The sequence below is a fragment of the Musa acuminata genome, chromosome BXJ2-11 (assembly GCF_036884655.1).
Source record: "Musa acuminata AAA Group cultivar baxijiao chromosome BXJ2-11, Cavendish_Baxijiao_AAA, whole genome shotgun sequence".
NCBI lineage: Eukaryota > Viridiplantae > Streptophyta > Magnoliopsida > Zingiberales > Musaceae > Musa > Musa acuminata.
The window spans coordinates 29,658,505-29,673,490 of record NC_088348.1 but is presented as its reverse complement, the minus strand read 5'-3'; the positions used below and the strand labels follow the sequence as shown (position 1 = coordinate 29,673,490).

Below are 14,986 nucleotides of genomic sequence, written 5' to 3'. Positions count from 1 at the left end.
GTCTTTACTGTGGATAGCATTCCTACGTCATTCCCAATGATGAGGATGTCATCCACATATAACACCAAAAATGTGATAGCGCTCCCACTTACCTTTCTGTATACACAAGGCTCATCTTTATTCTTAACGAAGTCATAAGATCTGATTGTCTCATCAAATCTTATGTTCCAACTTCGGAAAGCTTGCTTTAGTCCATAAATGGATCTAAGCAACCTACATGCCTTATCTGGACAGTTCTTGGACACAAATCCCTCAGGTTGCATTATATACACCTCCTCCTCGAGGTTCCCATTGAGGAATGCAGTTTTCACATCCATCTGTCAGATCTCATAATCATAGTGTGATGCAATAGCCAATAGAATTCTGATGGATTTTAGCATTGCTACGGGTGAGAAGGTTTCGTTGTAATCAACACCTTGCCTTTGACGATACCCCTTAGCCACTAGCCTTGCTTTATAAGTCTCTACCTTTCCATCTACTCCGATCTTTTTCTTAAAGATCCACTTGCAACCGATGAGTACAATACCTTCGGGCGCATCAACTAGGTTCCAAACCTTGTTGGAGTACATAGAAACCATCTCAGAATTCATGGCTTCTTGTCACTTCCCGGAGTCTATACTCATAATAGCCTCCTTGTAGGTCTGAGGATCAATATCCTCAACATCCTCTTCTCTAATATGTCCCACATATCTCTCAAGAGGATGAGATACTCTATCAGACCCGCGTAAAGTTGAAAATTGTGTATTAGGTACCTGAACAGACTCGGGCTGTAGAGTGGTGCTTGAGCTTGGTTCTCCAACCTCGCTCAACTCTATCATTCTCCCACTGTCTCCGCCAAGAATGTGTTCCTTCTCAAGGAACACTGCTCTCTTAGCTACAAAGACCTTTTGGTCCTCGAAATGATAGAAATAATACCCACAAGTTTTCTTGGGGTATCCCACAAATTTGCATCGCTCTGTCCTTGATTCTAACTTATCGGGGTTGTGTCTTTTAACATGGGCAGGGCAGCCCCAAATCTTAACAACCTTAAGATCAGGCTTCTTCCCTTTCCATATCTCATATGGTGTAGACACTACCGACTTAGTTGAAATTCTATTCAGAAGGTAAGCTGCAGTTTCTAGGGCATATCCCCAGAATGAGATGGGTAGGTCAGCGAAACTCATCATGGACTGTACCATATCTAATAACGTACGATTTCTCCTTTCAGAGACAGCATTGAGCTGAGGTGTGTAAGGAGGTGTCCATTGGGATAATATCCCATGGTCCTTGAGGAACTGAGTAAACTCTGTACTTAAGTACTCACCTCCTCGATCTGATCGAAGAGTTTTGTTACTCTTTCCAGTCTGGTTCTCCACCTCATTCTTATACTCTCTGAATTTCTCAAAGGCCTCGGATTTGTACTTCATTAAGTACACATATCCATACCTTGAGAAATCATCAGTAAATGTAATGAAGTAGGAGTAACCTCTAATGGCATGAGTTGACATGTGTCCACATACATCACTATGTATGAGTTCCAACAACTTAGTGGCTCTCTCTCCAATTCCACTAAATGGAGAGTTGGTCAATTTTCCACGAATGCAAGGTTCACAAGTTGCATATGACACGTAGTCGAATGGATCTAGATATCCATCATTTAGTAACTTTTGAATCATTCTTTCATGGATGTGACCTAGCCTACAATGCCACAGGTATGCGCTGTTCACTTCATCTCGTTTCCTCTTAGACACATTTACATTCATGATATGTGGAGTAGTGTCTAACATAAATAAACCATTATGCAATGTTCCTTTCGTGATGATCTTATAATCTAATAATATCGAACAACCATTATTCTCAAAAATAAATTTATATCCACTAACTATTAAACATGAAATGGAGATAATGTTTTTGATAATAGAAGGAACAAAATAACATGCATCTAATGCAATAAAAGCTCCACTAGGCAGATGTAGGGAGACCTCGCCAACAGTTAATACAGTAACTTTTGCTCCATTACCCATCTTGAGGTCCATCTCGCCTCTCTCTAGTCTCCTAGGTCTTGCCAGAACTTGCAACGAATTGCATATATGATAAGCACTACCGGTATCCAATACCCATGTGTTATCATAAGAGTTTGACAAATGGAGACTAATCATGAATGTACCTGAAGCTTCATCAAGCTTTTGTTTCGCCCTTTCTGCAAGGTACTCTTTGCAGTTCCTCTTCTAGTGCCCATCTTTACCATAGTAGAAGCATTGGCCTTTGTCCTTTACTGGGTCTTTCTTAACAACCTTTGCTTTACCTGGTCTGCCCTTGCCCATTCCCTTCTTAAGGGACCTTTCTGCTTTTCTTTTCTTTCTGGTCTCACCAGTGTAGAGAACTGGCTTCTCTTTCTTAATAGTACTCTCTGCCTCCCTCAACATATTGAGGAGCTTTGGGAGAGTCACCTCAAGCTTGTTTATATTAAAATTCATTATGAACTGTGAAAAGGAATCTAGTAGGGACTGAAGTACAATGTCCACACACAAGTTATCCTCTAAGATCATTCCTAGACCTGTGAGTTTCTCTCTCCACTCAATCATCTTTAGGACATAGTTCTGAACCGGTGTCCCCTCAGTCATCCTAGCGTGGAAGAGGCTCTTAGATATCTCATATCGCTGAGTCCTTCCCTGTTCCTCAAACAATTTACGAACATGTAGGAGAATGGATCTGGCATCCATCTTTTCATGTTGTCTCTGTAACTCAGGAGTCATAGAGCCCAACATATAGCACTGAGCAAGAGTGGAGTCATCAATGTACTTCACGTAGCGAGCGATCTCATCCTCGTTTGCCCCTTCTTCGGGCGTAGGTATCACTGTATCAAGGACGTATACGATTTTCTCCACTGTGAGAACAATTCTCAAGTTACGGAGCCAATCCGTATAATTTGGACCAGTGAGGCGGTTGACATCAAGTATGTTACGTAAGGGATTTGAAAGCGACATTTTCTGAAAATAAAGATGCAGCATAAATGAATAACATGCAAATTTTGCAAGAAATAAACTATCAAGATATGAACTTATATCTTAATATGCTCCCATTACTTTACTAATGAGTCATGCGACACCCTCAACATGTGAAACAGAAGTCTCCGGCAGACTTCTAGTGGGGATCAGGATCCAATCAGCGTCTTAGTGTAACATCGAGAGACTCGACCAATCACACTAAGCCTAAAAGGTAGGCAACTCTTGCCGATCACAACTCCTTGTGATTCCCGTCCTGTTCGGCCTCCGAATCACCATGGCCTCGAGGGACTCGACCAACCATGATGCTCGATTAAGTCAACACCTTCGTTACAAGATGAGTCTGATTTGATGATATACCCTCGAGGGACTCGACCAAGTATACCATGCCCTCAGGTCATCGGTGACATCTCTATATCGTAAGCAAGATAGCGAATCGCGATATAGGTGAGTCTCAAGGGACTCGACCAACTCAACCTACACCGGGAATCGGTTCTTACTTATAACGATGGAAGGCCACGTGGGTCAATCTAATTGCCTCACGTTTACCGACTTAATATTATCGAGAGATGTTTCTAAGATTTGGTCTCCTAATATGACATGTCACACATATACATATTTAATATATATCTACATCGCATGCAAATATATATACTTATCTAGTATGTGTATAATCAATTACACCAGATGATCATGGATCACAACCTAATGTGATTAGGCCCGAGCCAGTAGGCCTAATCACTCACATCAAGATTTATGTGTGCAACGGTGCATCTCCATGCCCTGTGATCGTCCATCTCGTCCTCGTCGATTCCGTCGACATCTTGATGCATCTTCATGCATCGAGATCGTCCGTCTCGTGGGTCCCACTATCGCATCCACGCTCCCGCTGCGCCTCCTCATGTGATTACAACTTAATCATAGGCACGCAGACCCGACAATAAACGAGAAATATAATGGAGGCTCGCATACCTCAATAATAATAATCACAATTACACACATCACACAGTCCATGATCATCCATCCACACATCATACATCACATGTATAAATAATCATCATCATCTAGGACTACTAGATAATAATAAAAATAATAATCAACTAAACCTTTTAATTAATTAATATTTTCTGAAATCAAGGACATGTAGGGAATTTTTGAATTTTTAGGGGCATTTTTATAATTTGGACAAAAGATAGAAACTGGAATTTCTCAAATTCCGAGGGGCAAAACTATCTTTTGCCCAAAAAATCATAATGCCCTTTCCCCTTTTCGCTGTTGCCGCCGCCGCCACCATTCCGGTGGCGGCCTGTGCGGTAGGGCGAGGGCACTGCCCTCGCCTACAGGCAGCACGCCCACTGGCGGCGATGCCGCTGTGGGCGTGCTCCCCCTTCGGGCGCCGCTGCCTCCGCAGGCGGTGCTATCCCGCCGGGCGGCCACCCCGCCCCTGTGGCGGGGGGGGAGGGGGGGGGTTTCGCTCGCGGGAGCAACGGCGGCAAGCGCCGCTGCCCTGTGGCACCTCTGCCCGTGGGCTGCCAGGCCGCCGACCGGCTGCTGCAGACACAGCCCCTGTGCTGCCCGCCTTCGGCGGCGCTTCACGCATGCAGATCGAGGCTAGCAACTATTGTTGCCCTTTCTCGCTTTTGCGTCAACGATTTTGACGTCAATATTCTTCCTAAACACAATACACGCAGTTCAAAACCAATCATTCGCACGAACAACCTGGCTCTGATACCACTGTTGGAAAATCATGGGGGCGACATCACATGCGCAGCGGAAGAACAAGAAAACAAAATCCCCGATTCCCAAAAAGATGTTCGTCGTCGTGCGAAGATTGGTGCACAAAATCCATGAAACATGAAACTGCGTATAGAGTAGATTGTGTTACCTAGGGAGATCGTGTATCCCTGTTTCCTTACAGATCCTTAGGAGAGGGTAAAGGAGGTCAAGCGTCCTCCTCTCTAGCGGTGATCCACACAACAGGGTTGCGACGACGCTCCTCAAAAACTCCAAGCCTGATCTGAGGTAGAGAGGAAGAGGAGAATAGGAAAGGCAAGCAAAAACTCTAGCCTATGAGGCTCTGAATCCCTCCTATTTATAGAGGTCCCCTGTCAAACCCTAATGGGTCCTCCCCTAGTGGGTATTGGATCTGCATCCAATAAGACAATGGCTCCGTCAGATATCTCATATCCGAACCTCTACTCATCGCAATACCTACCATATGTGTGTGACCCTCTAGGCCCAATATCGAGCTGGCCGTGAGTCATACCCGTCAGAACTCCTTCTAACTCAGTGAATTATTATCTCTGTAATAATTCACTTGACTCATCAACTACGGAAGTACTATGCCACTACGTCATAGTCCCCAGACGATATAGGGGAATCTAATCCATTGGACCTGTCTGTCCTTAGTTACCGTGTACATATAATCCCTCATCCATCTAATATCCCAGAGACCGTATATCGAGCATGGTGTTGTCAGACCCATACGGTTTCTACTCGAGTCTCGCTCTAATCGAATTCTCCCGGAGAACTCTTTCTCTCTCAACCCGAATGACCCTGGCCAGGGATTTGTATGAGCAAGAACACATGAGATATTCCTCTCATGACGCCGAGAGTGGATGATCCTCTATCGACACTCAATAGCCCTCGTAAGGTCGACTACCACTCCCAATGACCAGCTGTACTAGATCTGGGACAGCCAAACTTATAAGTCTGGTATCAAAGAGTGGAGCACTCATACAGGACATCCTTGGTGTCTCAAGTCTAAGGACCAGATACACCACTAGGACTATGGAATCGCTGTCTGACAATAAGGCATCATCAACCATCCAGCATTCCGTAAGCGGATCAATCAGTGAACTCATTCTCCAATGAGCACCTGTACTGTATCCCTAGTGTCCCTACACGAGCAGCTATGAGACCAGCTGCATCCATCATATGGACGGGTATACAGCACACCAGTCTATCCGGTTATCACGATGTCCCTCTCGAGTAACCTATGACCGGGATTATTTAGGATATGTGTTTAAAGGTGAATCGATCTCATTATCGTGATCTCATCATGATCCGATTCCAATTGCACAAATCCAAGAACATCACAATATATGTATGCATTTATGCAATAGTTAGAAAGTGATATACGCCAAAATATAATAAGTAAAAAGATTATGTATCAAGTCACACGTGTCATCACTCACGTGATTGGCTTGCTGGGCACCTATGACTAGCACTTTTATTGGATAAATAAGAGAACTAGGGTATTCGATTTCACCCATTCTCTTAAGGGTTAAGAAGAGAGATTACTTGATTTCGCTTACCTTCTCGAGAGTTATACTCCATGCATTGAACTAAATAATAGCTTTTGCATGCTCTTTGCTTACAATTTCAAAGCACCCAAGTATTTGCACTCCTTGCCATGTGTTAGCAACTACGATTCTCTTTTTCATTATTATTGAACTTCTAGAATACATAAAGTTTTGTCCGAAAAGAATAAAATTTTGCTTCGACTTGGAGCACGTCTCTAATAGTTTTGGTTCCCTTTGAGATTGTACCATCTTCTCCATCATTTGTCTCACCTACTCCTCTAAATAAAAAATATATAGCACCACATACTACGTACTTCATTCCTTGGTCGAACACTCTTACATCAACCCGAAGTCCTCCACTTTTGACTATTTTGATGAAAAGCCTATTGTTACCGATCTTATAAAGTTCTTTGGTCTCTGGCCTTCAGCATTGTCATGGTATTTAGAGTTTGTCTTTGCATTCTCCATCTCCTTGGGCTCTTTCGCAATAAGGCGCTCTCTCTCCATAAGAGAAAGAGATTGATGATTTTATGAAAGCCCCACCTTTATGGTACCATGATGTTATCATACCTATGACCTCATTATCTATCGTCTCACATATATGTTCCTTTTTTTGTGATAAGTAGATCCACTTCTATGACACAATGACACTCATCTAAGTCCATTTTCATTTGAACCGATATTTGGTTTTGGGTAGTTGAGTCCTTCTGGACTCATTATTGCTTTCTCACCTTTTTTTTTATCACTTACTTCAGCACTTATGTATTTTCCAAGCAATTCCTCTTGGTCGATGAAAAGATAGACTACAACTCTTTGACTTTGTCCTCTTACTTGTTGGGCTCCCTTAAGCAAATATAAACTCTAAAGTAGTCTAACTCTCCAACCATTATGTTTATGCCTCTGTATGATCAAACTCCCTCTATGGAACTCACTAGTATTTATACTTTAAATTCTTGGTGGTACACAACTCTTATATGCTAATGACCATAACTTTTATCTGATGTAAAATTTGATACATGCACGGAAGAACCACCTCTATCTATCTTCATATTATTCATCAAATTGGAGCTTCTAGTATCTCTCAATTATACCTCTATATAATTAAGTCCCTTATGGGACTTCTCCTGTGTGTATCAAATTATCTCGAACTCTTCTATCACGATTTGCTGCTCCATGTCATCTCCTAGTGATATCTCTATTGAATTTTGATCTTTGTTGGATGAACTTGGACTGTGATATCTCTATGTGTGGCCTTTGTCAACACATCATAATGCCTCCACCACCTCTAAATTTATTCCCTCTTTTAACAATTGACCTTCATCCATCCACTCTAGAGTCACACTTGGATAAAGCATAACTATAGGATAATCCATCACATAGCATCTTCCAAAGTCCATCGACTTCCTTGAAGTTAAGCCTCTATTTTCCCCTAACACAATCTTCATTATAAACTGTTTCTTTTGCGACAACTCAAATAGAAGTACTGTAGTATATTCTTTAAGAATACCTGAATCCGCCTCCTTTTGTTCCGTGCTAAGACCTTCTGACAATAACTTTATCTTTGCAAATCGAGATAAGGTACATGTGCCTCGAAGTTTCTTTCAATTTTGGCATCATGTTAGTTAAGTTTGTTCCAACAGAACGATGGACCATCAAATAACATAATCTCATTTTCTCCTTTATAAAAAAGTTTATATCCTTTATTTCTATCCGAAAAACTTCATGTCTCACTCCATGTTTTGTCTTTTATATTAACTCCTTTTATATAATTTAAGTACTTTACTAAGTTTAACTTAAGATGACTCTCACGTTGCCGAGTGAATTCGATCTTTAATTAATACACAGGAATGGTTCTCCTTTTCACTTTATTCATATTTCTTGTATCCAACAAAAAAAAAAAAAAGAAGTTTTCTCTCGAGCCATTTGGATGGGAAGACCTTTATGCATCAGATCAGAGTCTTCAAATTAGACTTTATATATCATAAATTAAGTTCATCATGATGCTAGGAGACCATACATATTTAATTGTGATTTCTTTGGGATCCATTCGCAATATGTTTGGGTATTGAATTGGGTGCACATTCTTCATCTTGATCATCTTAAAGACTTTTGGAAAGTACAAGAAAATGGAAGTCCACATCCATCTACTTCCATGATGATTTGCTTGATCTCTGTCCTCCAAAGTCATGCTCGTGGTTTCTTTTTTCCTTTCTTTTTTTTTTTTTTTGCAATTTTTGACACATATTTTCTTAATATTTTTGAAATAGAATATTCAAATATTCTGGTCATTCTTTCATTAACATCCAAATTAGTCACATGGTTAACATTAATTTGTTTGATTTAAAGAGGTATGCAACATATAAAAAACCTAAAAAGCTTCTACTGTTTTTGGCATCATAATACATCTTTCTTAGAAAAATATATAATCAGGATGATTACAGTCTAATCTACACTAGTATTCAGGTGTACTCACAATGACACCAATGGATCACAAATATGTTGGCAGTCAAAGAAATTACCCATACCCAACGTGACAAACAATGCACTACAGGAAGCCATTTATTTAGATCAGACTAATTATGAACCACCTGCAGACATGACCGGAATAAGTCCAAATGGTCTTTCATTGAGTGCAGTGGTTGGGTGGTTGGTAAACACCGCTGCGTCAGGCTGCTTGCAAGTGTGCTCTACTGTCTGATCAATATCATCACTGTTAGCTTTCTCTAGCAGCATCATAGATTTGTCCTCGTGTTTCATGCACTAAGTTGTCGGTGAAGTCAACAACAACACCACTCTGCAGTATAAATGTTTCTAAAGACAACCCTAACACTGCCACAAACATGTTAGATGTTGCATTGATTAGAGGGAAATGGTAACAGAGACTAAGGCTGTGTCACTCTTCCTCGATGTTATCAGAACTGCCTGCACATCTGCATTAATAATGGCAGCAGAAAGGTGAAGGTTGATGTCTGCAAAGCAAAAAGCCTCCCAACCACTAACATTGATGGCTGGCATTGCTTACCTGAGCACTTTTGTGTTAGAGTAGAAGAGAGCACAAGTGGGAGAGAATCCAATGCCAAGATCACATGTACAAAATGACTGTGCCAGGAAAAAGGGCACTGTGAAGTGGAAGCTACATAAGATTTACTTTGATGGAAGAGAGTTTGTCTCTTACTGGGTCAAAGCTTAGCGAGGAAGAATCAATTTAACAATAGGCCTAAATCCAAGAAATCATACACCCCAATAACAAGGGAAAAACCATAAGAACCAAAACTCTTTTCCTTTTTCTTTCTTCTGAGAAAACAGAATCCTAAACTTGTTTCATGTTCATCATCTTTTTAAGGCTTGGACTGAGACAACTGCTTGGCAAGTCATGCGACTCTCCTCCTACTTCAATCAAGCAAAGCATATATGAAACAGCATTAGAATACAGAAATAATCCTCTATCAACTTAAGAATCCTCTTTTAGGTGTAATGTACCATTCACCATCATTGGAGACATATGTGACTCCTCTCACAAAGAAGATTGCATGACACGGCACAGAGACATCTTCTTCACCATGATTAAGGACTCACCATCAGTCCTCACATACTCCTCAACATTGGTTTCATGTTGATGTTGAACTAAAACAGGACCACCAAGAAATGTGATGTGCAAGGACCACACATCAAAGGGAGAAATGTTCTGTTCCTCCAAAAGGCGCCCCTCAGCCAGCCTAGCTATATCTATCCATCAATCTATCTATCAACCCCCCTACAGTAAAGGAATATACGGGTACTCTCTGAGCACCCCACCCACTCTTGTTGGTTCCTTTTCCAGAGGCTTCTAACTCCTGAAGCAAGAACATAGTCTCTACAGATTGAGGGACTAATAACTCTATGAGACAAGCACCAAATTGTTTTCTCTCATTAGGACGGAAACAGATCGCAACCCACCGAAGCAGGACACAAGTACTATACAAAGTGATTAAAGCTATGAAAAGTGATCTGATAACTTAATCAAGTTCATGGTGTTTGCTGCCCTCAACTAACCACAGTCCTCATCCACTTTGTTCTATGCAATGATGGAAGAGATGCCACAGCTAAATCCAAGAAGAGAACACGAGACTGGAAGCATTCAAAGCCGTCACCATCGCTAAAATCTACCGACACCCAGCTAAGAACACGGGTCGACTTCGGTGGTGCTCTCCAAGAAGAAGCAACCGTGTGGCTCCTCCCGTAATCATGTACAGATGACACCTATGTTGCTCTCATTTTATGTAAGCACTGCTATAGATCGACGTTTCATTCTAAGGGGAAGCTGCGGAACAATCATATCAATCAAATTAAGGGAGAGGAGGAACGATGGGACAAAAGAAAGAATAAATTAAGAAAAGGACACGCTTTAATCTTCAACGCCTTAGCATTCTACAAACAACTCTGGCCTAAAAAGATTGTTCTTTTAACTTGTTTTCTAAGCAAGAAGTCACTAATTTAGAGCTACAAAGGAGAAAACGAACAATACAAGCTAAAGACAGGTAATGATGCATCAGCAAGAATCGATAAAGAGGTAGAAGGCAAATTATATTTGGCGTACATATGTGCATATATATCAAACAAATTAAATCATCTGTTCCTCTTTTATTCATGGAGGCAGCAATGACAGAATTGTAGTTACAGATCGCCTCGAAACAAAAGAGTGGTTGGAAGAAGAAAAAAGCGAAAAGAAGCTATTTGATGCAGATTAAACCCGTAAAGAATAAGAAAACCGGAAGGGGAAGCAACCACAATGACCATGTGACGATGAATTATGGTAGTAAAACATGCGCATTTGGGGTGGGCTAAAAGTAGATGAGGCGGGGGGATTTACCGACATGAAGCGGCTGCGGCGGCGGCGGTGGCTGGGGCGTCAGCCGACAGCTGGGCCGTAGAGGTCGTAGGGTGCCCAGAGGTTGTCGAGCGGGCACGGATGGTTTGAGTCGAGGCGCACCCACGGCTTGCCGCTGCCGCTCCAGTGGAGGAGGCTCACCGGCCCCGGGTGGAGGTCGCGGCAGCTGCCGTTGATGTTGTCACCGCCGAGCCCGTGCTGATTCCATCGGTGCTCGATCGGCGCCACGTGACCGGCGAACACCAGGAGGAAAGGCGGCAGTGAACCCAGATCGTAAATTCGCCCGGGGCTTCCTGGGGCGGCTCCTCTCTTCTGCACCTCCATCCACCGCTCGATCCGCCGAGTGTACCCGGCGCCCCGCCACCGGACCAGGTCAAGCACCATCACCCCCGTGTTGAAGTAGCATGGCCGGCGGCCGGCGAAAGCGGACGCGAGGCGCCGGTCGGACCAGAACCGGTCGGTGAAGTACTTGGTGAAGTTGGCGTGGCAGTACTCGGGCGCGCCCACGGCCCGCGACCCGAGCCCCTTCCGCCACAGTTTGGCGATATCGTCGACCACCACCAGGTCGGAGTCGAGGTAGATGACCCGGCTAACGCACCGCTCGAGAATGTCCGCCACGTAGTTGCGGGCGTAGTTGAGGGGCTGCTCCAGGGCTTGCCGCACTGAAGCCGAGATCAGCCCCCGGACGCGGTCCGGATCGAAGTAGTACGCCTTGAAGCGGAGCCCCGGGAAGGTGGAGCGCACCAACGACTCCAGGCCAGCCTCCGAGACCAGGAAGTGGAAGAAGACGCTCTCCGGGCAAGCAGCGTGGGCGAGCACCGAGTGCACCACCGCCATCGAGCCGCGCAGGTACCCTTCGTCGAGGGTGATGGCGACGTGCACCAGCGAGGGATCGCACGACGAGGTGCCGTTGGCCGACGGGGGCTCGCACTCCGCGGCATTGTTGAACGACGGCGCCCGCCGGAACCCGAAGCTGTCGGCGTCGCCGAAGGCGGCGGCGAGCTGGTGATTGTACCCGCCGCCGGGGAATCGGAGGTAGTGGGACGACCGGATGGCCTCGGCGGGCGGGAAGGTTTGCAGGGAGGGGGAAAGCAAGACCATAACCACGGCAGCGGAGCACATGCCGGAGAGGCGGACGACCCAACGCATAGTCCCGCCATCTCGGCGGCCGCCTCCGCCGCCGCACCCCTTCCGCCGCCGGCGCCGCCGGGTCTTGAAATCGAATAGATCCGCAAGGCGGGCGAGCGCGGACACCAAAAGGAGGGCGATGGCGCCCCTGATCCCCGCCAGAGCGAAGGAGGAGGAGAACGCGCCCCGCTCCCGATCGCAATCGAGGAGCCGCAGGCGACCAACGCTTTCAGTGGTCGAATCCCTCGGTCCCGACGCGATAGCCCGCGGGGAGAGCCCTAAAAGCGAGCGCGAAGAATCCATGGACGAGGAGACGAAGGAAGCCCTGCGGTAATCTCACTCGCGGTGCACTCCTCCGCCCTCCTCCCGTCCACGCTCCCGGTCTCCTCCTCCATCTCCTCTCTTTGTCGCGGTGCCAGCGAAGCGGCAACAACAGAGATGGATCGAGGTAGAGATGGGAGAATCTCCTCTTTAGCCTCCTCAGCGTAAATGTCTTCCCCCAAATTGTAATTTAAAGACTAAGCGATGGGGCCCTTAATTAACCCAATCGCCATGTTCTTATTATTAATAATTACCGTTGTAATTATTGCGGCCTTTCTTTAATCACCGCATTAGGAGTCACTTTTCGGTGACTAAAAGCGAGAGACGAGGACCGTCCGTTTGACCCACCGACGCTTTCTGCCCGTCCGATGCCCCTATCTCTGACGGGTAGTTCGGCCGGTGTCCGGTGTCCCGCCGTCCCGACGACTCCCGCTGGCCTTCCAACTAACCGCTGTTGGGAAAAATTAGGAAGGGTAGGGGTAAATGGGTCAATTGATTTTTCACTGTTACGATTCAACCTTGAGAACGAGGTGGAAAAATCTACTCGAATCCTCGACGGGTTATTCTGTTTCGACCGTGAATTATCCCTTGCATTGTTATTTCGTTTTTAGCATATATATTGACGTGGCATGCGCAGCTCCCTAGCTGGCTCGAGCGGGGCCCGCCGACAGGCCCGCGGCAGCGGAGATAATATCGCCTCGTGATTCGTGCGGGAGCGTCTCCCGATTGGATCGGCTTCTGGGACCCGTGCTGACTCATCGTTTCCATTGTTTGATCCCATCAGGCAATCAATTGAGATGTAATGATTTCTTCTTTTTTTTATCCTTTTTATTATACGAAGATCTTTACTTTTTTCATTAAGATATTTATTTTCTCTGCAAATATTACCTGTTATTGTTTATTGTTTTCAAGTAGCACTCGTATGATAGTCAAGAGATATCAATTCTGGTCCAAGTATTATTAATATGAATGAATATGTATATATTCCTGTATAAAATTTTGACTCTGAAATGTCCTATAATTCCATCTTTTTGCTCATAATTATTGTCCATATCTATAGCTCATTTCTTTCTAACCATAAATGCTTTTGAGTTATATGAATGCATAGTATAAGCTTGTGTTTAATTATTAAGCCAAATCAGATGTATACTTCGCTAATAATAATAATAATGAGGGCTAATTATATATCATCTCCGTAATTACTTATCTTTAGTATTCTAATTTTTATATTTTTTAAAATTATATTGAGGTCTCTGTAATAATAAGAACGAAACATTTAACTTAATTGTTCAAATAAATCCCTCTTTTTTTCTTAATTTTTAATCATATAAAATTATCTTTTTAATCCTGTATACATATTTCAACATTTCATTTACGTAAGTATAGAGATCTAACTTTTGAAAATGTATGAACTGAAATACTAAAGGAGACTAATTACGGGGGTAATATATAATTAATTAATGATGATAACTTTTACAAAATCTAAATGTTTTATAAGTCATAACTCAATTCAAGCTACTAGAAGAAATTATACATAATTCTAATTTCTTTTATGATTAAGATTTATTGATGATTATTGTTAGAGTTAATAAGCATTTTAGGATTCATAATTAGATTCAAATTATTTAAATATATATATAATTAGATTTTTTTTATAAAAATTAAGATAAAAATGAGATATTTAAGTAAGAAAGATTATTAGTGAATCATGATAATTTTATCATGAATCTTAAAGTTTTGAAGACACTTTTGATGTTTATAAGTTGTTTCTAGTATATCATATATTATTTTCAAATTAGGAAGACTTTATGATATATTATATATTTATTATTCTCTAAGTTCCACTTTGATTTAAAGGTTTTTCATCCCTTGGGACAATGATGATGATAAAAATAAGCTTTGTATCATTAATCTTAATTTAAAAATTAAAATATCCTCAAAATAAAAGATTGAACTATTTGGATTAATAATTTCCCACTATGTTGACCAAATCTTGACCAAGCAATAAATCCATTAATAACACTATTTAGTTCACTTTCCTGTGCTGTTTGCACCGCTAACGTAGCCCGATGTCTTGATGCAAGTCTATTGGTCACCGATGGCCTCGTTTCCCTAACGGCACTCTATTTCCTCTTCATGGTTCTCCTTCTTCCTCGGCTCTCTCTCTCTCTCGTCCTTCTCCTCCCTCCTCCTTTATATAAAGGCCATGATCCAGTTACTCTTCATCATCTGACCTCGGGGTCATCCTCTCTCTGTCTCTCTCTCTCTCTCTGCTTTAGGATAACCCCATCAGTCTCTTGCCTTGGCTTTTCTTGTCTCGGTAGGAGATTGCAACACCATCATTTAGGGAATAGAGGCAAACCTTGGAGCTGCTCACAACC

The 14,986-nt window shown here is 43.1% G+C and overlaps 1 protein-coding gene across 1 annotated transcript; it reads right to left on the bottom strand.

Annotated features, from left to right (window-relative positions):
- Positions 1-10,839: 10,839 nt before the first annotated feature.
- On the bottom strand, positions 10,840-12,766 carry LOC135626715 (probable galacturonosyltransferase-like 7). Its single transcript, XM_065132259.1, has one exon. It carries the CDS (start codon positions 12,585-12,587, stop codon positions 11,178-11,180), a length of 1,410 nt encoding a protein of 469 aa, XP_064988331.1. The 5' UTR covers positions 12,588-12,766; the 3' UTR covers positions 10,840-11,177.
- Between the last annotated feature and the right edge of the window lie 2,220 nt (positions 12,767-14,986).